A 25,170-nucleotide genomic window follows, 5' to 3' on the forward strand; every position below is an offset into this window, starting at 1 on the left:
AGAAATGAAAAAAAGGGCAAAGCCTGCAGAAGCAGCAACAACAACGAAACCAATTGATATGCAACGGTGTGAAAAAACAGCTGACACGCGACATTTAAAGCGAACGCAACTCGAACTTAAAAGCTCGATCGAACTGCAACTCAAACCGGGTTGCAAAGCAGGCAGCGCAAGCGCCAAACAACAATTTACAAGATACAAAACTGAACTTTAGTCGAGCGCGCAACTTGTTGGCAAACGCACGGATCGAAAAACTGATCGTCGAATCGGGTTCGTAAGCAAGAAAGGAAAAAAAAACAAATTCCAAAACAAACAAAACGCGACTCAAGTGCAATTTTGAAAGTCGTTGCGAACTGTGTTATGTGCCACAAGAAACGGAAAGCAAAAAAAACGAAAAAACAAAACGGAGATACATTAAACGAGATTTAATGTCAAATTACAATTTGAGGGGCAGCGCATAAAAAAGTCGAAAAATAATTAATTAAACCAAGAGATTCGAAATGATGCCAAGAGCAAGAAGCAAAACCAACCAACATTTGTCAGCTGTTAAAACAAATTCTTTGCTCGAAATGCTAATGGCTTTTGTTGCTGTTATTTAAGTTGTTGTTATTGTTGTTGCTGCTGTTTGAACTTTTCAATTAATTTAACAACTCGAACCCGAGGAGCGAAGAGCAAACATCTCTCATTTTCGCCTATCCCGCATAGATCTTATCGCCATATCATAAAACCACACACAACTCTTCTCAAGAAAGTTTACTAACCGACAGAAGGGAAAGAAACGGTTTTTGTTTGTTTTTGTTTCATTTTCATTTGTTATTGCTATTGTTGTTTTTCTATTTTAGTAGCATTTTTTTGTTGTTCAGGCCGCGAGGCCTAAAAGCCCCTTCTGTCTGAAAGGTGTGCCCAAAAAACAAAAGCGGGGCATTTAATGCCCCGCGGGTGTCTCGACTCCCTTGCTTCCCCCTTTCCATCGTTTTTTCGCCTCTAAATTAATATTTTATTTTTATTTCGCTGTTTTGCTGCGTTTGCTACTTTTTTGCTCAGCGAATTATTCAATTTGAATCTGACATTTGAAACTTGAAATTCATGTTGAAGTTGTTGTTAAAGTTGTCGTTGTTTTTGTTGTTTCGTTTTTTTTTTCTTTGCTGTAATTGTAATTCAATGCGGAAGACGGCAGCGGCAACGGCAGCGGGAGCAACGGGCCATAACCGCTAGCGCAGCAGCGACTCTTGACAATTATCAGTTGTTTGGGGCAGCAGGCGGCAACAGGTTGCTGCCAAGTGCTGCAAATTGTTCGTTGGCCACATTGAATTCTTGTCCATAAAACGGAGCAAGTTTTACAGTCATTTACGCATAACTGTAAGATAGAAGCATTGAGAAACAGGATTTCCACTCTCTGTCTGGGTGTGCTTGCCACGCCTCTTATCAGCTAGTTGGCAACAAATTAAGCCAATTGCCTGCAGCTGCCTGGCTGACTGGCATAGAAAAAGTTTAGTGCCCTCTTCTTTTCCCCCTCGACTTGCAATTTGTGTCAGGCAAATTTCGACAAACAAACAAAAAAAAAGCATGCGCAAAATTGGAATTTTTTTCCATTTTCCATTAGCAACAAACAAACAACAACGAGCAGCTTAGCTCTTAAGCTAACATGAAAATAGTGAAAATCATGTGAGTGAGTGCAACTCAGTCTTTAGTCTTCTGACTTCAGTTCGCTGTCTTCAGCTGCGACTTGTCAAACGTGTTCCAAGACGGCATTGGAAAATGTGCATTATGCAGCAGCAGCAGCAACAGTTGCTGCCACAGCAACAACAACAACCGCAACTGTGACTCGGTATTAATTTTCAACAACAACAATAACAACAACGAGAAAAGGCCGCTCTCGATGAAAAACAAATAGTCATAGTGGTTTTAGCCTTTTGTAACGTTCTGACTTGTCTAACATTGTTGTTGTTATTTTTTTTTGCTGCCACGTTCATAGAAATGACTTTGCGGCCCTCGAACAATTAAGCTGAAGCGCGCTGAAAGCTCTCGATCTGAATCTGGATGGAGGAGGACGTGTTGAACGCTCTGCAGATGCGCAGTGCGTATCTATCGGGCGGCTACGATCGCAGCAAGCGGATCATATTCATTGTGAATGCATTCAATGATCAACAATTGTGGAATCGTCGCTGCCTTCAACTGACGCTCGACTATCTCAAGCGTTCGCTCAGGTGAGATGATGAAGAAACTGAAGAAACCGACCGCTAATCGAAACCAAATTAACATATACGACGACACTCTTATGCAAATGATAGGCTTTAGATATTTAAGTCTTTTCATTAGTCGCGGGTTCTTTTTGGGGGCCTCTATGTAGATAAGGAAATAAGCCTCCCAAGTTATTAGCATATCAATTCTGGTTTATTATCGTAGTTCTCGCTCTCTCGAATATTTTTTTGTCGCTGTTCGATCAAAGCTACACAAAAAACATCGATCAAACATTCTGGGCAAAGCAAGTAAGAAAGTCAAGTATACTTGACTATGAAATACCCACTAAAACCAAAACAATGCAGTACGGTATTACAGTATCATACCAAAAATATACTAAAATATACCGATGGCGATATTTGTTGTATGGATATCGAAAGCATAATATAGTGTCATTATTGTTGAAATATACTAAATAAATATACCGAAGTAAATACTAAACTATACCGAAGGCTTTATTTGGTATATTGATATTGAAAGCGAAAATCTGCAAATTTAATATACCAAACAATTCTTAAACATGCCGAGGGCGGTATTTGGTATATTGATATACTATTACACTTAAAATATACCATAGAGTAAGAAATATGACAAACTAACCACCGAACCAACGAAGTCCCGACTTTTGCAGACGTTTTTTCCCATTCAAAATTATTTCTCAAATAACTTATAAGATTTTTATCTGATCGCAATCAAATATTCAGTTAATAATACCCTTCTACCCTATGCTTAGCGCATATAAAAAACTTTACTGTTTTCACTCGGACAGAAAGCGATAAAACAAACCACGAAATAAATAATGACTAAATATGTGTATGTGATCAATCAAGCGTTGATTAAAGGCAGTCGAGCTAAACGAGATTTGACTGATCCCTCGACTAATGAGAACTCTTCTTCGCTCTTTTCTCTTTGCTTCTTTCAGTGCTGCTCTATTGCAGAATGGCGTGAGCATCGTTGTCAATGCTCAGGAGAGCAGCACGCGCATTTCGCGTCAGCACGTGCGTCAAATCTATGCGCTCTTTGGCGGCGACATCAGCGTCGATTTGTATCTAGTCAGGGCGGAAGGCTTCTGGGAGAAGCACGTGGAGCCATGCGCCAAATCACAGACCAAAGGCGAGGTAAGCCACAATTGTAACCGCAACTTGAACATGCAAATGATTCAGAACTTCTATGCAGCCCTTGGTGCTGTCTAAGGCACGACTGACGAAGTTTATCGAGCCACACAATCTGCCTGAAGAGCTGGGCGGCACGCTGCAATTCAATTACGATCTGTGGCTGCAACAGCGCAAGGTAAGTAACAGAAAAAATCAACATAAATCCATTTAAATGCTCTACTTTTTGATTTAGGCCATCGATGAATTCAGTCGCACCCACGCCCAGACGTTGGGCGCCATGGAACAGCTGTTGACACTGTTGGGCGGACACAAGTCGCTGCGTCCGGCGGAAGCGGACGTTGAGCTGAAGAAGTGCGCTCAATTGCATACGCACGTGCAGCGCAGTATTGAGGCAGCCATCGAAATGGGTAAGCGGCAAGTTCGTTGCCTCAGTCTTTCGTTTTGTGTTTCGTCCGCTTCACGAATTTACATATTCTCAATGCCCCCGCCGACACTCGCGACGCTGTCGAGAAAACGAGTTGCGCGACAAGTAATTTATAACACAACAATAATAACAACGACAACAACAACATTCAGAGACAAGCTCAGAAATAAGTCGTGTGCGTGTTTCAATTAGAAATGAAAATGTTTGCCAAACTTGTTTTTGTCTCGCGTTTTGAGTTTTGAGTTGTGGGCTGACTTTTATTACACTGCATAGCATTGAAATTGTTTCATGCGACAGCTGAACTTGAAAAACTGTGGGAGTCAGGGATAAATTCTTATCGAAAACAAAGTCGTAAAGTATCAAAACAAGGGAATAATCTACTTACCAAAAGCATTGTTAAGGTTACTGAAAATACAGATAAAAAAGGTAATTAGACAAGAATGGAAAAATGAGTTGAATACTAATTTCAGATGAAGAATAACAAATTACTTTAAGTGTGTGATAGATAATATGATAAAGTCAAATGAGATTACTTCAAACTAAAAGTAAAATTAAAAATCCAATATTTATTTATCATTTGCAATAAATTAATAATTTAAACTCTTGGCTGTGTGAAGTCACGATTCGTTTAAAATGTTTAGAAGATCCAAAAATCAGTGGAAATCTTTCACTCAATTAAATAGAAAAGAAGCTGAAGCTATAAAATAATTTGCTATAATTTTATTCAAAAGATTTAAACAATATTGTTAGAAAAGAATGAAAATTGAGTAAGAATATTGTTTAACATTCAGTATAAGTAATGATATGCACTTTTCACTATGTCAAAAGCAAAATCTTTAATGCCATCAAATAGGAGAGAAGCTTATACTTGTACTCTATTCTAAAGATCAAAGGAAGATCTAGCTGACAGCTCAACAGCTGACAGCATTCTTAAAGTTATAGCAATAGAAAGCCGAAGAAGATCTCCAAGTATAGATAAGAAAGCTCTACAAAACGATTATATTTATAATGAGAATCTTTAACTCTGATTATATCTTCGTTTGTACAAGAAAATTATATTTCTAATGAGATTCATTAACTGGGAGTATATCTTGAACTTCAATACGCGATGAGTATTTCTGCGATCATCTCATTTAAGTTCTTCAATTTATACACTTTTAATCTCACATCTGTAAGCGATCGACTGTGAGTTTTGTTGAGCTGTGTTTCATAAGTGGCTTCACTCAGAGAGTACCACAAAAACCGCACACATGAATCTCATGTCTCAGTAGTTGTCATTGTTGTATGTTGCTGTGTGTGTGGGTGACTCTATTTAACATACATCGTGACCCTTCACTTGGCCCGTTTTGATTTGATGCGCAACGAAAAAAAAGTGCCATTAAACTGAAGATTTTCACTTTTACATAAGTTCGCTTGGGCAAACAGAAAAACCGAAACGCAAATGTGTTAAGCAAGCAAACACTCGACTAATAAAGAGATTTTCATTTGAAACTAATACAAGCTGAGCCCTTTTTTCCTCATTTCTCTTTAGGTAATGCGATCTTGGCCCGCTTCAACGAGGTTTACGAGACGCAGACAACAACAACGACTTGTGCGGCGACTGCAACTGCGACAACGACACATGCCACACCTGTTGCCACACCAACAACAGCGACGGCAACAACGAACCCCGCCCGTCCCCTGTTGCCCCCCGATTTGGGTTGTGAGAGAACCCGCATAGAGTTGCGATTGAATGAGATCGAGAAGAAACAGACAGCGATACGCACCGCGTGGCTTGAGCTGTTGCGATCGCTGCGCGAGGCACGCGAACTCTCCACCCTTGCCGAGGGCGTGGCCTTTGTCACCAACTGGATTCTCAACCAGGCAGAGCAGCTGCTCAGCCGGCAGCGCAGCGTTGGTGGCGATGTGCGCGCCTCCGAGACTCTGCGGGCGGCACACGATCAACTGGAGATGGAATGCCGTGACACCTACGGTTGCTATGCAGAATTGCTTTACAAGATCGAGCAGTTCGCCAAGGAGCGATCGCTGGCCACGTGCCAGGATCTACTCTCCCAACGCGACTTTATGCAGTTTGTGTGTCGCTCCTTTGCCGAGCGTTTGGAGAGAAGACGCAAGGTTCTAATGACAGCGCTGCGTTTCCATCGTTTGCTCGATCAATTCGAGGAGCAGCTGTTGATTGCCAATCAGGCAGCGGATGCAGAGCCTAGCGAATTGGATGCACAACAGGCGGACGAGCTGCTCAGGCAACTGAAGACGAGTCAAGTGATGTTGGGTAAGTCTAAATGTTGTTCCCACGTCAGCTAACTGAAAACTCGACTACCATTTAATCATCCATCAACTAATCAAGCAATCAACTAGCAAACTGCAGTCGTAACTATTTAATGGGCCAGCTTATCAAGTGAAAGTCTGCTGCATTGCTTATAGGATGATGCAAATGATCGTCTTAGATGGATTTGACTGCTATTTTACTGATTTTTAAGTAGACAGCTGCAGCAGAGCTATTGGCTTACTTGAAACCGAAAGTATTTGGCAGCTTCTCACTTGAGTTGATAGCAGACAAACTTGATGCAGCTTATTCGGCTTAGATTAAATTTGTTGAAGCAAAGTTAGACTTCTGACAGTTTCATTAGTGAAATCTGTTATGCAGTCAACACTAGTTTGATATCTTCATTCTGAAGTGGAACAATTTTAATTTCAACATATGCGTAGACTTCATTTTCATTCATTCATTCATTCGCTGTAGTCGCTTGCATAGATAAGAAGTCTAGGTCGAAGCCTACTTTGATAACAGATTCGATAATAGCTGACAGAGAATTCTGGAATTACAAAATGTGTAAATGGCTGAGAAATATACATTTTGTAGTAAACAACTCTATTGTAAATTAAAGGCAATTCGCTTGACTCGAAGACACCGGCTACCTCCCAATAAAGGCAAAAAAATTTAGTATTATCTATATTTGGTACATCGATATGAGCAAATCCGTGCAGTATTATCATTTAAATAAATACTGAGTCAATGAACCAAAAAATACTGCAATATACCGAAATATATATAATATGTATATATATATATATGGTATATCGATATAGGCAAAATACTGCAGTATTGTCATTGAAATATCCCAAATTAATAAGCCAAAACATACTGAAATATACCAAAAAAATTATTTGGTATTTACCAAATTAAATAATTTAAAAATCTAAGCAAAACAGTGTAATGTTGTCATTAAAATATGTCAAATTAATAAATCGGAAAATACTAAAATATACAGAAGAGTGTATTTGGTATATCGATGTAAGCATAATAGTGCAAAATTATCTTCCAAATAATATATCCAAAAAATATATTTGGTCTATCGATATATGTAACAATAGCTCTTATAGTCTTTTATACAGACAGAGAGGGCCATCTCCGTCTCGGCTGCTGAGAAGCCGATATAAATAAAGAAATCTTATTTAATTTGACTTTGATCGAAGATGACTTTCAATTAAGTTCAAAAACACTTTTTTATGATCTTGTTGAGAAATGAGATGTTGGAAAATGAGCAGAGAATGACACTACAATTATTAATTTAATTTTCTTCTTTACAAAACGATCTATTAAAGCATCAAATACAAAGCTCTTTTTTAATTAAATTTTACTCATTATTAAGCGATCTATTAAAGGTCGTTCGTTGCCTTTTAGTATTATATGCGATCGTGTATTCGAAGCGTATCCAATGAAAGCTACACGAACAAACACCTGCTGCTTTCTTCGTTCTCTTAGAATGAATTCGTTTTCATTACAATCTTGATGTTGCAATCGAACCTTGCAACCTTTACTCCAACTGTTTACAGGCAACATCGAACGCGAACTTGTGCGCGAGGGGGAAAAGCTGAGCGACATGTTGGCGATGCCAGTGAAAGACGCCCTGGGCCGTGACCTCCAGTTGGACTACAGCAACGACATTGCCCAGCTGCGGCGACAGCTCGACACGAGTCGCACGCGACGCAAGAGGTGCGGGGAGCGTGTGGCACTGCAGCGGCTCACCTTGGAGCAGGTGACCCACATTCATGGCTACGAGCAGGAGGTGCGCTGTGCTCTCAACTGGCTGAACGAGCTGTATGCGGTGCTGTTGCGGTGTCACTCCCATGTTGGCTGCAACATTCACGAGATCCAGCTGCAGAAGGACGAGTTGCAGGGGTTCGAGGAAACCGGACGGGTGAGTTTCCCCAACAGAGAGTGAGATAGAGAGAGCGAAGAGAGCTGTCTCTTTCGCATTTTCGGCTAGCCAGTTTTTGGCTTATTATCTTTTCTTTTCCTCCACTTCCTCTTAGAGCATCTACAACTACGGCTGTCAGCTGCTGGAGGCATCGCAGACGCTGCGTCTGTGCTGCAAGCTGGAGCAATCGGAGCCGGAGCAGTGTCTGCTGCAGCTGCAACGCACCTGGCACAGTCTCCAGTCCATTGCCCAGGAGCAAATGACACGATTGCGTGTCTCCGCTGTCTTTCATCGCAGTGTTGAAGCTTACTATCGCCAGCTGCGCGATCTGCGTCCACTTCTCACCCATGAACTTGCCACACAGCTGCAGCAGCAGCGACTGCAGCACAATCGCAGCAGCAGCGGCATCAGCAGCGATGCCGAAGCGGAGGCTGAAGCTTCACCAGAACTCTCTCCTCCAGGTGTCGGCCTTGGAGTGCGTCTCCAGAGGCATCTACTGGCCAGGGAGCAGCTGCTGGTGGAAGTGGGTCGCATGGTGCGTTTAGGACGTCTGCTCAAGAAGCGACTCAAGGAACCGTTTATGCTCGACGCTCTCACGGGCAAGAGGTGAGTAGAACAACTAATAAATCTCTTTAGCACATATGGAGAAGGTGCGTGCGGCGGGGAGAACGAGAAAGATTTCCACTCAGCGACAGTAACGACGAGGGAGGAAAAACCACTCAAATGTCTCAGCAATAAAAGCGGCAGATAAAACAAAAATAAAATCTGACAAAATTTGAAGTGAAACAAAACGCTGCTCGACTCACAGATACCCTGGGAGAAAACAACAAAAGTAAATTCTTATGCAAACTATTAAGAGACAAACGCTATGAAGCACTATGTGAAGAAAAATAAGATTTGCAAAAACTTCTACATTTGCAAATAAATTATAATTAAACTAGCCGGAGTTTCAAATGGAATTATTAAAGATATTAAAAGAATATTTCATAGTAATATCTTAAAAGTGAATCGGAAAATGAAAGAATACGTTTTCATTCAAGATGCAACAGGTCATTGAAAGAAAAGCGTAGCCAAGATGTCAGAAAAGAGAGAGAATATCTACCAGAGATCGAAGAAAGAATTTCAAAATCATATAAAATACATTAGATATTTTATCTATATGAGCAAAAAATATACTTAAGATACAACAGATATTAAGAAAAAATTTAAATATTTTGAATTGAACATTTAACACATCTCGAGAAAAGGGTTAAATAAGATTCAAAGCATAATACAAGATAAAGTAGATCTTCAGAACTTAATATGTATTTATAGCGGATCACAACGTGATCTTCCTAGATGAAAATATACATATTTAAAAAGATAAAGATAATTTTGATAATACAGAAGCAAAGCAAAAACTTAAAAATATATCAGATCTCAATGTAAAATATAACTGATATCTCTAAGAAAAGAATAATATATTTAATGAAATATTTAGCATAATTCTTTAAGTCAGAAGAAAGAATTCAAAATACAGGATACAGATGACAACTGATCTTATAAAGTGCAAAGCAAACACAAATATATCAAGTATCAATGTAAGATATATGAGCTGTCGACAAAAGAACTGGAATATTTTCAATGAACCAAAGTATTTCAATTCAATTCAATTGATATCTTTAGCCTGCAATTTCAACTACCCTTTCACCTTGCCTACAGGGTATAAACACTCAGTGAAAAGTGCCGCCAACTTTGCTGATCTCGAGGTTCATCAGTCTATTTCGGTGCGTGATCCAGCGCGTTGCGTCTGAAGCTCCGTCGGTGCGGTAACTAAAAAACACACATAAATACTATATACGAGGAATATATATATATAAATAGTGTGGCAACTGTCAAGTTTTCAAGTAAACGAAAACAGCCGGCAATCACATACATATATAACGGAATATATATATATAGATATAGAAAGATCTTGTGGCAATTGTGGCTCATTCCCACTGGAAAAAACGTGTCAACAAGTGGGTCAAAGTGTGTCTTCGTGTGTGTTAATTATATCAGTCTGATTCCTGCACTGTCTGAATAATTAGTGAATCTGTGTGTGTGAATAGATCCTGACAAGTGAACAATTACTGCGCACTCCACACGCAGCAGCAACAACACAATCAACAGCCACACATCCGTCAATTAATAATTTGTCGACTGGCTGCGAGCCAAACGCGTGTTTAGCTTTTGCGTCAAAGGCGCCACAAGTTTGCCTAAATGTTTGCCCGATTTCGCAATCTGTTTGCCAAATCAAAAGCCGATGATGAGCTGCCCACAATTGTGGTGGATGAAGCGCCCACAGAGCAACCGAATGCCGATGATGCCTCCGCTGAAGAGCAGCAGACTTCAAGTGCAGCGCCTTTGGCCAGCGAGGAGGAGGATTTGAGCATCGACCGCATTGAGACACTCAGCAACTCGACACAAGAGCTCTCTCAGTTGCTGGATGCGATCAACTTGAGCAGCAAGTTGCCCGATCTCAGCAGCGAGGATACGGAACACGATGAGGATGAAGATGATGATACGGCAAGCACATCGAGTGTGAAAACCAAGATAGCCAAAGCTTCTATAGAGCGTGACATAATACTCGAAGAAACCGAAGAGGAGGAGGAAGAAGTGGAAGCACCTCAACAACCTCCCCTACAAAGCTTGGACAAGATCAAGGCGCTGATACGCAACGACAGTGAAACGTATCCGCACAGCGATTACACAGATCAGGAGGATGCCACACCCCCGTCGCACTCACGCACCGCCTCCCAGGACTCGACAGCATCTCATCACGATTTACTTCCCTGTGATTACAGCATTGTGCCCGACGAGTTGCCCCTCGACAGTCCCGCCACAGATGCGAGTCCCTTGCATGACAGCGGACGGAACAGCAGCGCTGGCAGCGAATCCTTCCATCAGGTAGAGGCACCTTCGCCATCCACGGTGACGGTGACGCCTACTGGGAGCAACGAACTCGCCTGCGCCGCCATTTCACACAAGCTGAGCGCCATTGCGGAAGTTGCTGAATCCCTGGATGCTGTGATACGCGATTGCAGCGCTGGCGATGTGGATCTCTCCAAGAAACTGGGCAGCAATGGCATGAGCAGCGAGGTGAGTCTTACGAATTTCCTTCTCTCTTCCTCTGCTCGAAATGTTAATCAATTTTCCTCTTTTAAGGACTGGCAATCACGTTCCACTGAGGATGATTCCTTTGCCACCGCTTCGGAGGGCAACTTTACGCCCAATTCGCATTCGTCGTCCTTCCAAACAGCCTCAGGACGCACCAGCTCCTACATTGGCTCCGCCAAGAACTCCTTCGACGAGGCCGACGACTCAACGCTGAGCAACTTTGAGATACCTGAGTTGCCGCAGTCTCCCGTCAACATGTCTTTCGACAGCTCCGAGTTGAGCTACTTTTCTGCTCAGCAGCCGCCTCTGCTTCCTGTTGTCGATGATGATGATCAAGACAGTGTGGTGGGCGTGGCCGAGCTGCATAGTCAGAGTGTTACGCCTACGCCTGAGGTGCAAGAAGCGCTGCTGGCGCATCCCATCGAATCGGACAGCGAATTGGAGGCTTATGGACTGGACTCGAATGTCATTCGAACCGAATTGTTGCCCAGTGTATCCACAGCTGTCACGCCGGAGGTGAGTTCCCAGTCAACTGCTGTTGCTGTCGCTGTCACTAACAACGAACAGAAGACGTCGACGACGACGACGTCGAGTGCGTCACTGCCACCACCGCCGCCACCGCCAGCTGCGTGGCGTCGCAGCAAATACTACGAGAACATTACGAAACAGACGATCAAGGGATTCCTCTGATATTTGCCAATTGCAGACGACGACATAACCCGCCTAATTAACCCGCGCCATTTGCTTTGTTACATTTCTATTTACATTCCTTACTTTTTGCATTTTTGTTGTTCTCTTGCCAAAACCGAAAAATTGAAAAATCGCTGGCAGATAATTTTTCTCTAATTTACGTTTAAGTTCGTTTCTATTTTAAGCACTTTCTTGACGTGCTTTTCACTTTTTTTGTAGCGCATGTTTCAATTGTATTTATTTATTAATTAGCAATCTACTTTTAGTTTAGCTTAAATTAATTTGTAGCCGACAATTAGAGAAATCCAACATAATTTATTATTCATCATCCCCGGCACATTTAAATAATGATAAATATTTTTAGCCATCAGCGAAAATGTTGCATGCAAATTGTTTTAAATTGTTTTTTTAAGTGAATTTATTTTTTGAGTCACAACTGAGTCACAAAATAGCTCAATATATATTTTATAATACATTAAATAATAATTTTTTGACAATTGAAATTTAGAGTTTTGAATTTCTAGTGCGGCGCGCAAAAAAAGTGTTGCATAACTTCAGGCTGAAGTTGTAATTGGGAGCGCTTTAACCCTTGTGCATCACTGGGGGTTTAACTAAGAGAGAAGCTAACGCTCAATTAAGCGTTGGTGTGTGTGTATTTGTGTGTGACTGTGGGTGTCCCTAAACGTTAAGTGATGTCAATTAATTTTGAAGAGGGAGTTTTCACTCGCTCTCACTCGCTTGAATTAACAAGCCACTCAAAATGTCACATTAATCTCAATGAAAATGTTATAAATTAAATATTTATGTTATTATGTGTGGCACACATGTGTGCAAGTGTGTGTGAGTGTGTGTGTGTGTAATTCGTATAAAGTCCACGTATAAACCTGCCGCATCTTCGAGTTAAGCGCCAGCAATAGCAATCAAATCAAATTGCCGTCAGTTTTGCCGGCGTTTCGTGACTGCCGCGAAAAGCTGACCAAGAAAACAACAAAGAAGACAACAACAGCAACAACAACAACAAAAGAGCGGCGCTGAAAATATAATTCAATAAATTTTGTGACCGTTGATAGGCTGCAAAATAATAACAGAAAACGTTGATTGGAAGCAAAGGCGGCAACACGAACAGCACGAATTATGTGCCTCAGCCTCCGTCTCTCCCCCTCCCTCTTCATCTTCAACTTTGTTGCAACTGTTGCGATCAGCAGTCGAGCATTGCCTGCCACACGCATTTTGAAGCACTCAAGTGGCGGAAAACCCCGATCAAATCGCAAGAGAACGAAAGAGGGAGAGGAAAAGTGGGGTGTGTGTTAGTGTGTTTGTGTTGGCAAATGGGATGACTATTGAATGCGGGCGGGCGGCCGCCTGTTGCATTCTATTAAGACACGATGCCAGTCAGGTTGTTCTCGTGGTTATGCTGTGGCTGCCTCTTCGCTGTCTCTCTGTTATTAAAGTACAAGCTATACTTGAGTTATTGTTGTTGTCGTCGTTGTTGTTGTTGTTGTTGTTATGGTTGTTGTCGCGGCGCAGGGCATTAAAAATTGAAATCATGAATTAACGACGCAACGAATGCCAAGAGCACTTGTTTATTTATGTTATCTTCCCTACTCACACTCTTTCTCCTTCGTTCTCTCTCTCTTGCACACAACAACAAGGGGGAGCCGGCTTGCGAACTGAGCTCAAAGAGCAACAAGAGCGAAACGGTCAAGTGCCGGGTTAGCTTCTGCCAGTGCCAAACTAAGCTCAAAGAGCATGAGCGAAACGGTTAACCGCTCTCGCAGACAATTTAACCCGATCGGGCAGGCAACCAGACAGCAGACTAACCGATCAACCGATTTGCCAGCTGCCTTCGTTTGGGTCTGTTGCCGTTTCGGTTTGCTTCGCATGTTTCAGTCTTGTTCGAAGTTCGCGTCGTTCGGTTGTTGGGCACGCGGCGCGCGCGCGTGTTTCTCTCTCTTTCTCTCACACTGTCCGTTTGACGTTTGGCTCCGTTTTGTTATTTTAAAAAATAAATATACAAAAAAAAACTACGAATAATGTGCGAATAATGTAAATTTGGCATAAAAATGTAAATGAATTTGTTTTGTGACGCCAATAAATTAGCAACTAACGACATTGAGAATGCAACATAAATTATATACAAAAATTTTTGAAATACAAACAAACCGAAAAAACATCTAGTTATAATAATAATATTGTGAAAATATTGTGTTCTAATTTTGTTGCTGTTGTTTTGGTTTCGTTCAGTTCTGTTCTGTTCTGTTCGCAACGACCCTCAAAACCCATTGAATAAAATAAAATAAAAATGAGATGAAATAAAATGACAGACAAATGGCAAAAATGACTTGAGCAAATATCATTTTCTCTGCCTGTCACTTAGTTTTGACAATTGTCTGGGGCAACAGGCAGGCAGCAGTCAGCAGGCAACGAAATTGTGGCAACCACCACGCCCCATCTTCCAGGCTGTAGAAACTTTTATAGTGGCCCGAATGGCTATATTTAGACATCTGACAGAAAAGTACAATTAAAATAGTTTACATTTGCGCTTCGACTGTTTTTGGGGGGCTATTAAAGTCCAAAATATTTTCAATTGAAAATTGAGAAAAATGAAAAGCAACATGAATTACCTAATGCCACAGCCGCTCGCACACATGAATTTTCTTAAGGAGGAAGGGGGAGCACATTGCGTATGCGTAATATTTCAAAAATAAATGCAAAAGCTGCCATAATTTTGTGTAGCGCAACAGCAGCAGCGATTGCAATTGATTGAACGGATGACTGAGATGGGGCATAACGTTGGCCCAAAAGGTTAGCATGCAACAATTGGCACATGTGTCTGCCGCGAGTATCTCAAAGATACAACAACAGCAACAGCAGTGAGCGAGTGATTAGCCTGACGCACATCCGCACAAAATGTGGGCTATTCAAACAGAGACTGAGGCATCAAAAATAGCGCAAATTCAAGCATTGTCATCGAGAGCAGCATCGAGCACGCATCAAAGGCGAAATGTATCTGAGACCAATATGCAGAGCAGAGCAAAGCAAAACACAACTACACATTAGTATACTAGCTATAGAGAGCGTATATATATATAATTATATACACATAGACATTGTTGTGCTTTAGTGTACAATAATAAACAGCTAGGCAGCAAGCAGCATGAAGTCATAGTCGATTTATTTGCCATAGTTTTTGTCAGTACTCGGTCTGCTGCTCTCTGAGAATCTTCTAACGATTCCTAGACGATCGGCGCGATCAGACGATCGCCAGCATTGATAGCGTGCGCGACAAAAGCGAGGAAAATTTGCAAACAGCAAACGAACGAACAACGAAATACAAAATCAACGTTAAACATTTACTAACCTGAACAACAACAACAAAGCGACTAACAAACAAAAGTGCCCTGTACATAATTTATGTTGCAGAGCTTAAAAACCATAAACAAAATGCACAGCAACTAAGCGAAGGAGAGAAACGAAACGAAAACAAAACAAAAGAAAACTAAACGGGAAAGATTAAACGACGCCCACGCAAAACATACAAAACTACACGTAGCCGCTAAGCCGACAACTACAACAACAATAGCAACAACAACAACACTCAACACACTCCACAACTGACAACAACAACAACAACGACACTTGGCAGCCGCAAACATGGAACGTCGCCAAGCGTTAGACTCATCGATGTCTTCACTCTACTCGGCCAGCTCCTCGAATCGCCAACAGCAACAACAACACCAACAACATCAGCCACAGTCACAATCCCAGCTAGACGCCTTCAATTATTCAGCAACAATGTCATCATCATCGCCAACGCCAAGCCAGGCAACCAACTGTTCCTCCCTTCGTGCCACAACCATCGGCACCGTTGTCGTCCGCTGCGGACCCATCCAGCTGGTGATAGCGCTCTTGCAAGTGAGTTGTTGTTTTTCATACTTTTCCCTCTCTTCGTCTTCTACTCCTTCTCCTCTTGTAGTTGTTGTTGTTGCTAGCAGAATAACATACACAGAGTTGCACAGATACCAGGAGATAACTCCTGGCACCCGAAAAACTCGCAAAATGCTGCCCGCAATTTATGCATTTGGAGTCTACGAAGATCTCCCATTTACATTTTGTTGTGAATTCGCAAAACTAAACTAAAATTGTTCTGACAATTGTCACAGCATGCATAAATAACAAGAGAGCACATATCTCTCAAATAGTCTATGTTTATTTATGATTAGTATTCGTGAGTTCGAATTTGAATCTAAATTCATATTCAACTTACGAGCAACATATATATAATATAAGATTATCCAAGTTCAGGAACTTCATTAGCTGTTCTAGTTCTAGTCGAAGACCCAGTTAAATATATTCGCCTACAAAAAAGTATAGCACTAAAAATTGAATGTTTCTTTATACCTAGTCGAAGTAAAATCAAATTCATTTTCTACTTTTGGTGTTTATACTTAAATTTCATTATTATTATATTTAACTTCAATAAGCGATGACCACAAAATTTTGTCATCTCTTTTAAAGCACTTGCTTTTAGTATATCAACAGTATCAATATACCAAATGTAAACTTCGGTATATTTTATCATTTGTTCTGTAGTTGCTTTGTCTGACCATCTGATATATTTTGTACTTTATGGTACATTTTAAATCTATTAATATATCAATATATCAACTTTAGCCTTTGATATATCTCAGCATTTCTTCTGTATACTATTTTGGTATATTTTTAGGAATAATACCGCACCGGTTTGCTTTTATTGAAAGTGGAACGTATCTCAGTCGAATCCCCTCGACTAACTTTCTTACTTATTCTTTTTTAAACTACAACTTTAAAATACCATTAAGAACAAATTCAATTCATAACTTCCAAACAGTAACTCACTCTTCTTTTGTGTCGTTATCTATTCTATCACAAAATTCAATATTCCATAAACTGTCTAACATAGTATCCGAACAGTTGCTGCTTATTCTTCGCAAGTGTTAAGTCATTTATATATTTACTTATTGGCATAACGAAAATTGTGTACACGAGATTTTCTCAAAAGTATTTTCACCTATTGCGGCATTTGCTGCAAATCTAGTGAGGCATGAGCCCAAGTATTCGTATTATTTTTGGTCTCAGTAACTAAGCTAACTGTAGCTTGAACTTGGCATTGGCTTTTGGGGGGGGAGTTCGGAATGAAGCTCAAAACAAATTGCAAATAAAAGTCGAGTATTTGATTTATACTTTTATTCTGTTTGTATTTGTATTTTCTACTAATTCCCCCCGCAACCGAAAAAACTGGTTTTATTTTGGCTGTTTAAACCGGCTTTAATATAATTTCCGTGCCAATTAGCGCATTGGGAGCTCAAACAACGAAAGCAAAAGTTGTTGATAGTCGCTTTAAATTGGCGTTTGAGAGTGTGTGTGAGTGTTTGTGTGTGTGTGAGTGTGTATTTGAAACAAAAACAAAAGGTTCAAGGTTGTCTGACATCAGCAGCAGAGTCAGAGAGTCGCAAAGCGTGCGCGTTCTAACGTGACAAAAGAAATGTATCTGCAAGATACTTTTTGGCAATTAGGCCCAGCTGCTACCTGCCCCCCAAACAAAAAACAACAACAAAATATAAATAAAAATTTCGAAAAAAGAAGGCGACCACAAAAACTGCTACACAAAGTGAAAACTGGTAGCAAAAAATACGAGAGGCGAAAATACTAAAGAAAAGAAAAACGTTAAATCAATGAGAAACTTTAGGCCTCACATTCGTAAGCGAACTTGAGGCTGCCAATCTGTGGCCTGAACTTGAGATTCAGATTGAAAGATTGAGAAATGGAAGCGCTACAAGTTTCATGTCCCAGACAACAGCAAAAAAAAAAAAACACAGCACACAACGAGCAGCCTTCAATAATTATAGACGAGGCAAAGAAGGTTTATGGCACAACAGGCATTATTTTTCTCTCTCTTCCATCCGTCTTTCCCCCCTTTTTGTATCTTTTCTTTTTCTTTTTTTTTTTTGGTTGTTCATTCAACCCGCTTTGGCAAAACTCATTGAAATTTTGGCCACTTTGTGCCACATTCTGAACACTCCACACATGTGTTTAGCATTCGATTTGATTTACACGCAGTCTTCTTTTTTCCTCTCAGATTCTTTTTTTTTTTTTTGATTTTCTGTGAGTTTGGCGCGTCTGCAAAATGCATGACTCAGTTGAGAATACATTTTTGTTTGTGTTTTTCAACACGTTTTCTACTCTCTATATATATTCGATATTTATAAATATATATTTGTATTGCATGTGTGTATTTTCCATTAAATGGAAACAATGTGAAAAGTTTTGTGCATTCAACTGTTGGCAACAATTTAATTGATTTGTTGTTGTCGACTTACCTGGGCGAGAACTCGATCTTTTTCACTCTCTCGCTGCCACCAAAAAGTGTTGAAAATAAACACACAGGTAAACAAATTAGCAGAGTATTTGGGGAGCAGCTAAAAGAAAACAAAAAAAATGTATGAAAACAAGTAGGAAAGCTAAAGACGAGTGTGCTCGACTGTGAGATACCCGTTACCTATATTGAATAAAAGCAAAACAGTGCGGTATTAATTTTAAAATATACCAAAATTTATATACCGCACAAAATACTAAAATATACCAGATTGACAGTCATAGCTACAAAATATAAATATACCAAATGAATATTCATGAAATATTCTATAATAGAAAATACCAAAGGCTATAATTGTTAAATTTATATAGTTTTGCATACAAAATATACCATAGAGTATAAAGTATACCAGATTGTCAGTCACAGCTACCGAAAATAAATATACCGAATTAATATACCTCAAAAGTACTAAAATATACCAAAGGCTATGTTGATAGAGTTATACATTCAATATATACCATAGAGTACAGAATATACCAGATTGACAGTCATAGCTAATAAATGTAAAAAACCAAATGAATATACAGAAAAATAATAGAAAATACCAAAAGCTATACATTAAATTGATATAGTTCTACATACAAAATATACCATAGAGTATAAAAAATACCAGATTGTCAGTCAAAGCTACCAAACATAAATATACCGAATTAATATACCTAAAAAATACAAAAATATACCAAATACTATATATTGATAGAGTATACCATATTGCCAGCTAAAGCTACTAAGACCCTTAGTACATACAAATAGTTTCTTAAAAAACTTTACATTACATTCTTTATAGAAATGTCTCCTTCTGCCAGTTAAATACTTTTCAGAGAGGCACAACATTATAATACCCTTCTACCCTATAGCGGTAGCGGGTATAAAAAATACAAACAGATGTAGACATCAACAGACTTCACAGAGATATAGAGAATAGAAGGCGTGTTTCGTTTTAAAGAGTTATTTCAATTCTTTTCGATGAGCTCAGTTTTTTCTTTGCTTTGTTATTGTTATTGTTCAACTATATAGATGTGTGTGTAGCTGGCAAATGGCAGAGGGAAGCGGAAGCACAAATACAAAAAACTTATGCTCAGATTAAAGTTTTCATCTTTTGTCTAAACAAAAAGAGAACTATGCAAATAACGCACTCGTTTTCAAGTACAAGCACTCAGACTATATATATTCATTTGAATAATACTGATGTCAAAGTTGGAAAACTTTAGTAGAGTTTTTCTTCGTTTTTTTTTATGCCTCGGCATGGAAAAGCTTTCAACATGCCGCCCAACCCTTGGCTAATAAAAAACCATTTACTAGACACATGTAACTCTTGGGCAACGCATCCATCTCATCAAGAATAAGGTCTGTGGAAATTCCATATCTGTTTGGGTCGCAATGTTTGTTGTTATTGCACAAACACAGAGACTGTAAATAGTTTTCCATACGAAATTAGATGCTTTTTAGGTATTCCATTTTCCGATTTGGGCCACACATTTGTATCTCTTTTATTTTGTTGCTGCGAATATTTACTACTACAAGCCATTAAAAGCCATATTCAAGCAGACCAACAGAAAAACTTCAAAAAGATTTACATATTTTGTTAGTCTAAATAAACAGTCGGAATTTCATGAAGCGTGCCACGGAACAGACAGACGGACAGACAGACAAATGGATGGATGGATAGACACCTCCAGCTGCTCCATAATTGGAACTAATGCGCGAAATTAATTTGGCATTAGCCTTAGTTAAAAACGAAAGAAAAAAAAAACACAATTTAATGTATGCTTTTGATGAGTTTTGTGTTGTTGTTGTTGAGCAAGGGAATTGGGGCGGAAAGGCGACCTCCTTTCGAGGGTATCTTCAAAGCTTAGTTCTTAGCTGATCTCCACACTGATCAGTGATTAGATTGCTTGTGATGTGTGTGTGTGCTCTGATTTGGCATCGAAGCGCATCGCTGGGCCTCAAAAGGAAGCCAGCACTAATTGAATTTATGGCAATTTCATTTGTAAAACTCTTGGCTTTTCACTCATAAATTGCTCACTCACACACACACATGGATATCGTGAGCATTAGTTATGTGCCGTCGCTTTGGGGCTGGCGTGGGTGAAACGGCTGCAGCTGCGCAAAAAGCCAAAGCCAAAGCCAAAGCTAATGCCAATGCCAAGCGACATGGACAAAAGAGAGCTAAAGCTGGAGTTTGAGCTGGAACTCAGACTTCCAGACTGTGGGCCAAAAGAAAGCCGTATGCCAAGTTAGAGAAATGTTTACGACGCTTGGCAGGCACATAAATTTACGCATGAAAAGCTGCGCATTCCTCTCCAGCACTCTCCAGCGACTATGAGTGCTGGACTCGTGGACGACGAGGGATGGACGACATGTAAAATCACAGCATGCCTCGTTGTCACTGTGATTTATTGCTCAGCGATCCTAAAGTGTGATTTGCGGCTCAATTATTCAGCACAGGAAATGCAAGAGAGTCGTGAAAATTCCAACTACAACTTCGCATTAAGAGATGGCTTATAAATAAAGCCATGTCTCGCAGATGACTTGAATTTGACACTGAGATATCAATAATAGTATGAAAAATCGTAACAAGCATGGAAAACTCATTCATTTTGTTGATGAAAATGAATAATTCTGATTTGCCCAACAATAATCTTTCTATAGCAAATGAAATCACAAACAATGTGATCAAATAATTACTATTTCATGACTAGTTTTTAAAGTTGTGTAATTTGAATTTGACATTGAAATATAGATCAATTATAACAATTACAAAAGTTTAGCATAAATTGTTTGCACATTAGCCTGTGAATTTCCCATAATAAAAGCATAAAATATATTTAAAACTGAATAGAATATGATTTAACTTCAAATTTGAATTTGACATTGATATATTATTAAAGATGCTGTAATTCAACTCTAATTCTATAAATAAATAATACGCTTTCAATGTCGATCAAATATTATCTACAAATTGCATACAATCTGATAAAAATTAATGTTTAGCATCTATTTCTCAATAATCTTACAAGTCAAATCATGATATTAGTCTAAGCCTGAATGAGGTTGAATTACTTAAAAAATCTAAAATCTACAGAAAATATATAATTTTTGAGGAAATTGGCATCGATTACATAATTTCAAAGTCAAATATCTAAAAATCCTTAAAAATATTAAGAATTGTAGACAATCATAAAAAGAAATTCATGACAAAGTTAAATCATTAATCTGAAAAAAAATGAAACATTTTGGATAATAATTAAAAAATTTCAACATTAATCCGTAATAAAGTAAATATTTCGGACTTAACTTAAAATTGAAAATGAAAAATTTGTAATTGGCATTGTTTTATTTCAATGTTGTCTAATTTGATTTGAGTGAATGAAGTGTGAGACCCTATTCATAAAATTTCGCTACAGTTACTATCTGGTATTTGTTATATAATAACTTATCTTATCTTTTATTTCTTTCCGCTACCATTATCAACTGTAATATCTAACTGAATATGAACTCTTTCTCTACTATTATCAACTGTTATATACTATATAACTGAATATGAACTCTCTTTCTACTATATTTAACTGAGAATGAACTTTTGCAGTTTCGTTGCCCCCTTTTTATTATGTTTAGTTTTTATCGCCGCACAGTTGCATTAACATAACTGTGTAGCTGGAAAAAAGCGTGTTGATGCAGCCCTAACATGTTGCATTCACACCAAGAGGTGGCGCTGCATGTTGTCAACATGTCGCTTGCATTTAAAATAATGTATTCTATGCACCGCGATGCAGATGGCAAAGTCCAAGCCGGTCTTTTGGCTCGGATCTTATATCTATGACTGGACTTTAATGCGACTGGCTTCTACTTAGCGCTAACTGACAAAACAGTTTTGGCACGCACTGATTGATAATCGGAGAGGAAAGTCAAAGCCAAGAGCCTGACTTGGAGCCTGCTTTGGACTGCCCAGTTATCCAGTTATCTATCTGTTGGCTAAAAGGAGCTGGCTGCCTCGCAAAGCAGCTGCTGTAATTACCCTCGATGCAGGCACGTTTCTGTTATTTTTTTTAGTGTTGCGCTGGGGGAATTGGGAGATGCGAAATGTATTGCATGTTTACATGAAAACTGATATTTGCCGATAAACGTTCAATGAAAGTCGTCGTCGTCGACGTTGTGGCTGCAACGGCAACTGTGGAAACTGCGGCTGCATTTATTTTTTTTTTCGGCTCTGTCTGCAGTTCGTGGTTAGCAATTTGTACAAACAATTATAGAAATTATCTTTCGCTTGGCTGCGAATTAAATTGAAATTTAAATTGCATTCGATTGCGACGTCGCGATTGTGTCCTCTCTCATAATTTTTCATTCGTTTCACTGGGGAAAATGCAGCAAGAGAAAGAAAAACTTTAACTCATACACACACACTTACTTGTTGTATTTGTAGTTGTAAATAGTCGCGTACCTGAAGTGTAGGGGCATTATTTATAGAACTCAAAAGTCTGACATCACACGCGAGCGACGCGCGTTAACCTTTGTTAGATCATTAAGTTGGCGCAATGCAAATGAATGGGAAAATAACAACGACGGCAACAACAACAACAACAAAAAAGCGCGATGATTTTATGACAAAATCAAGTCAAGTTGAACCGGGTTGCCAGACAGCGCGATGCTCTACATCACGATGTACGAACTGTAGCAGTCAGCTTGCGTCAGCCAACCAATGTGATCAATCGAGTAGCGCACGACGCGGCAGAGCATAAAAATAAACACACACACACACTCACGCACACGCGAATAAAAACAACGCATCACACTTGGGGACAAACATTTGCATATTCGCATTTGTCAATTTTGTTTGCTCTCTATCAATTCACACTCACAATATGATAATGCTAATTCTGCTAATGCTAATGTGATTTTTATAGTTTTCACTATTTGTATAAACTTTTTTGTATTCTTACAATTGGCATGCAGCAGCAGCAGCAGCATTTATTGGGGTTATGTTCACACACATGCGGCTGGTCAGAGATAGTGTTTGATTTATGCTATTTCAATAGGCCAACACTTAATTGGCATTCAGCAAACACATTTATGATTTTTTATAGCGTGCAAATTGTATAGTGCAAGGACAGCTTTCGCGAATTCACAGAAACGAACACATAAAAAAATAAACACCGCCGTTTTATCACTTTGCAAACTTTGTACTAAAAAGTGCTGCCCATCAACTGGGTCGCACTATTACAATAAAAATGCTGCCTGACTGACGGATAACAGGATAATTGCAATAAAATATGAAAAATATAATTAATGTGCTTAAAACTGAAAGCCGATAAAAATAAATCGCTTTCAATTAACTGCAGCAGCTTTGACAGTCAATTGACGAATTACACACATTTAATACCCATTTAATGACGTACTTAGTGGGCATCTGCAGTAGCCTGTCTGGCAACGCTGCAAAAGAACCGTAAAACAATTGGAATTTAATCCACGCCAATTTACTAGTGTGTGTGGAGGAGGCGACAGCAAATTGCGTCGCGTGTCGTGTCGAGAATTGGCAATTGTCTGATTGCTGTCAATTGGCAAAAATAAATCGCGATTCGCGTAAATCGCAAAACTCTTCTACGCCCACGCAAATGGGCGTGCACAAGTTTGATATGCTCAATCAAAGTTGGATCAAAGCCGAAAGTAATGAAAGAGAGCGCCAAAATAGCAGAAAACAAAAGCCTCTGAAGAAACGCTCAATGATTTCATACAAACGATAACAACGTCAAGGTAATTTTATATCGAAATCGTGTTCTGCTCGCGCTGCCGCCAAGTATTAATTTAAGAAAACAAAAAAAGCCAAAAACGTGTTTGGCCTAAGCGCCGCTTACACTTTAATGTGAGTGGCGAGTGTATGTGTGTGTGTGAGTAGAACCTTGTTGCCTTTGGGGGAAGAGGCATTATATCATCGATCGGTTGCTTTGCTGGTACGTATCCCTACATTTTTTTTTTTTTTTGACATGATCGTCTAAGACTTCCGTCTCGTTATTACATACAAATTGCAGAGTTATGTCCAAGCACATTTTCATGCTTTCAGTTTGTGAAATATGATTCAATTGTTTCGCAATGTAAATGCGTGAATACTGCGCCTGAGTGTTATTCGAATACACTCAGTTATGGTCTGGCTGTTTATAGTGATGTCATAGCCATATATGGTTCATATTTCAGTTAGACGACTGTGACGTGATTTTCATTTTTCTATTTTCGTTTTTGTCCGTTACATCGCGTTGAGTTATCTCTTCATGCACTCGCTACAAATTCAAACATGTGTACAGTGACACCTCTGTTAAACGGACAACTATATTAGGAAGCGGTTTTAGAACAATTTCGCTTCTTTGGATACAAACAGAAGTCAATTTAAATAATTTTATAGAACAAACATCAAAATAGATCCTCACTTAATCTATCTTTAATTTAATGTAATTAATTAACATCACATGCTTTGCTATTAATGACGATAATATAGGAAAGTCTTAAACAATTTTTATCCGTCTGATGAGAGTGTTCCCCAGTATCTCTAAAAAAGTGTCCACCTGAAGATCCGCTTAATACAACTGTCTGCTAGCAGAAGTTTCACTGCAAAATATTTATTATTTTTTTAGGTTTTCAATTTAAAAATCTTTTTAAGATTCTAAAGAAGAAGAAGATTTGCAATCTTCTTTTCAAACTATATTTTTTTTTCTCTCTGTGTAAAAATAATCTATAATCTTGCACACAGAAAAGAGGCCAAACTATGAATGTCCAGCAAAGCCAGTTCTCACTGTACGCACTTGTCTAATTTGCATATTGAAAACTCACTTACGTCGCAATCGCAGTCAGCGTCGCTGCTCACGTCGCTGTCGCAGTCGCAGTCGTTGTATGCCCCTGAGGCGCCAATGGTGTAATTTCAATCTAATAGCACGGTTATTAGTTTCCATTGTAATTGAT

The 25,170-nt window shown here is 39.3% G+C and overlaps 2 protein-coding genes across 2 annotated transcripts in view; both read left to right on the forward strand.

The window, feature by feature from the left end:
- The first annotated feature begins 212 nt into the window (after positions 1-212).
- Positions 213-12,274, forward strand: LOC117567727 (SEC14 domain and spectrin repeat-containing protein 1-B). The gene is made up of 9 exons (XM_034247888.2): positions 213-267; positions 1,973-2,204; positions 3,161-3,356; positions 3,415-3,528; positions 3,586-3,760; positions 5,309-6,049; positions 7,615-7,979; positions 8,095-8,585; positions 10,805-12,274. The coding sequence occupies exons 2-9, from the start codon at positions 2,038-2,040 to the stop codon at positions 11,805-11,807; spliced, it is 3,252 nt and encodes a 1,083-aa protein (XP_034103779.1). The 5' UTR covers positions 213-267; positions 1,973-2,037; the 3' UTR covers positions 11,808-12,274.
- Positions 12,275-13,716: 1,442 nt separating this feature from the next.
- LOC117567728 (titin) overlaps positions 13,717-25,170 on the forward strand; it is a 121,180-nt gene continuing 109,726 nt past the window's right edge. The window contains 2 exon segments of the mRNA XM_052005716.1: positions 13,717-13,872; positions 15,231-15,722. Coding sequence (XP_051861676.1) covers positions 15,462-15,722 — 261 coding nt within the window. The 5' untranslated portion in view covers positions 13,717-13,872; positions 15,231-15,461.

This window comes from Drosophila albomicans, chromosome 3, assembly GCF_009650485.2.
Source record: "Drosophila albomicans strain 15112-1751.03 chromosome 3, ASM965048v2, whole genome shotgun sequence".
Classification (NCBI taxonomy): Eukaryota; Metazoa; Arthropoda; class Insecta; order Diptera; family Drosophilidae; genus Drosophila; species Drosophila albomicans.

What these genes read in the sequence shown, in the direction of transcription:
- LOC117567727 (XM_034247888.2), top strand. Translation starts at nt 2,038, where the DNA reads ATGGAGGAGGACGTGTTGAACGCTCTGCAGATGCGCAGTGCGTATCTA. An exon ending in TATCTCAAGCGTTCGCTCAG is followed by an intron (nt 2,205 to 3,160) that starts GTGAGATGATGA and finishes TGCTTCTTTCAG; the next exon opens with TGCTGCTCTATTGCAGAATG. An exon ending in TGAGGCAGCCATCGAAATGG is followed by an intron (nt 3,761 to 5,308) that starts GTAAGCGGCAAG and finishes ATTTCTCTTTAG; the next exon opens with GTAATGCGATCTTGGCCCGC.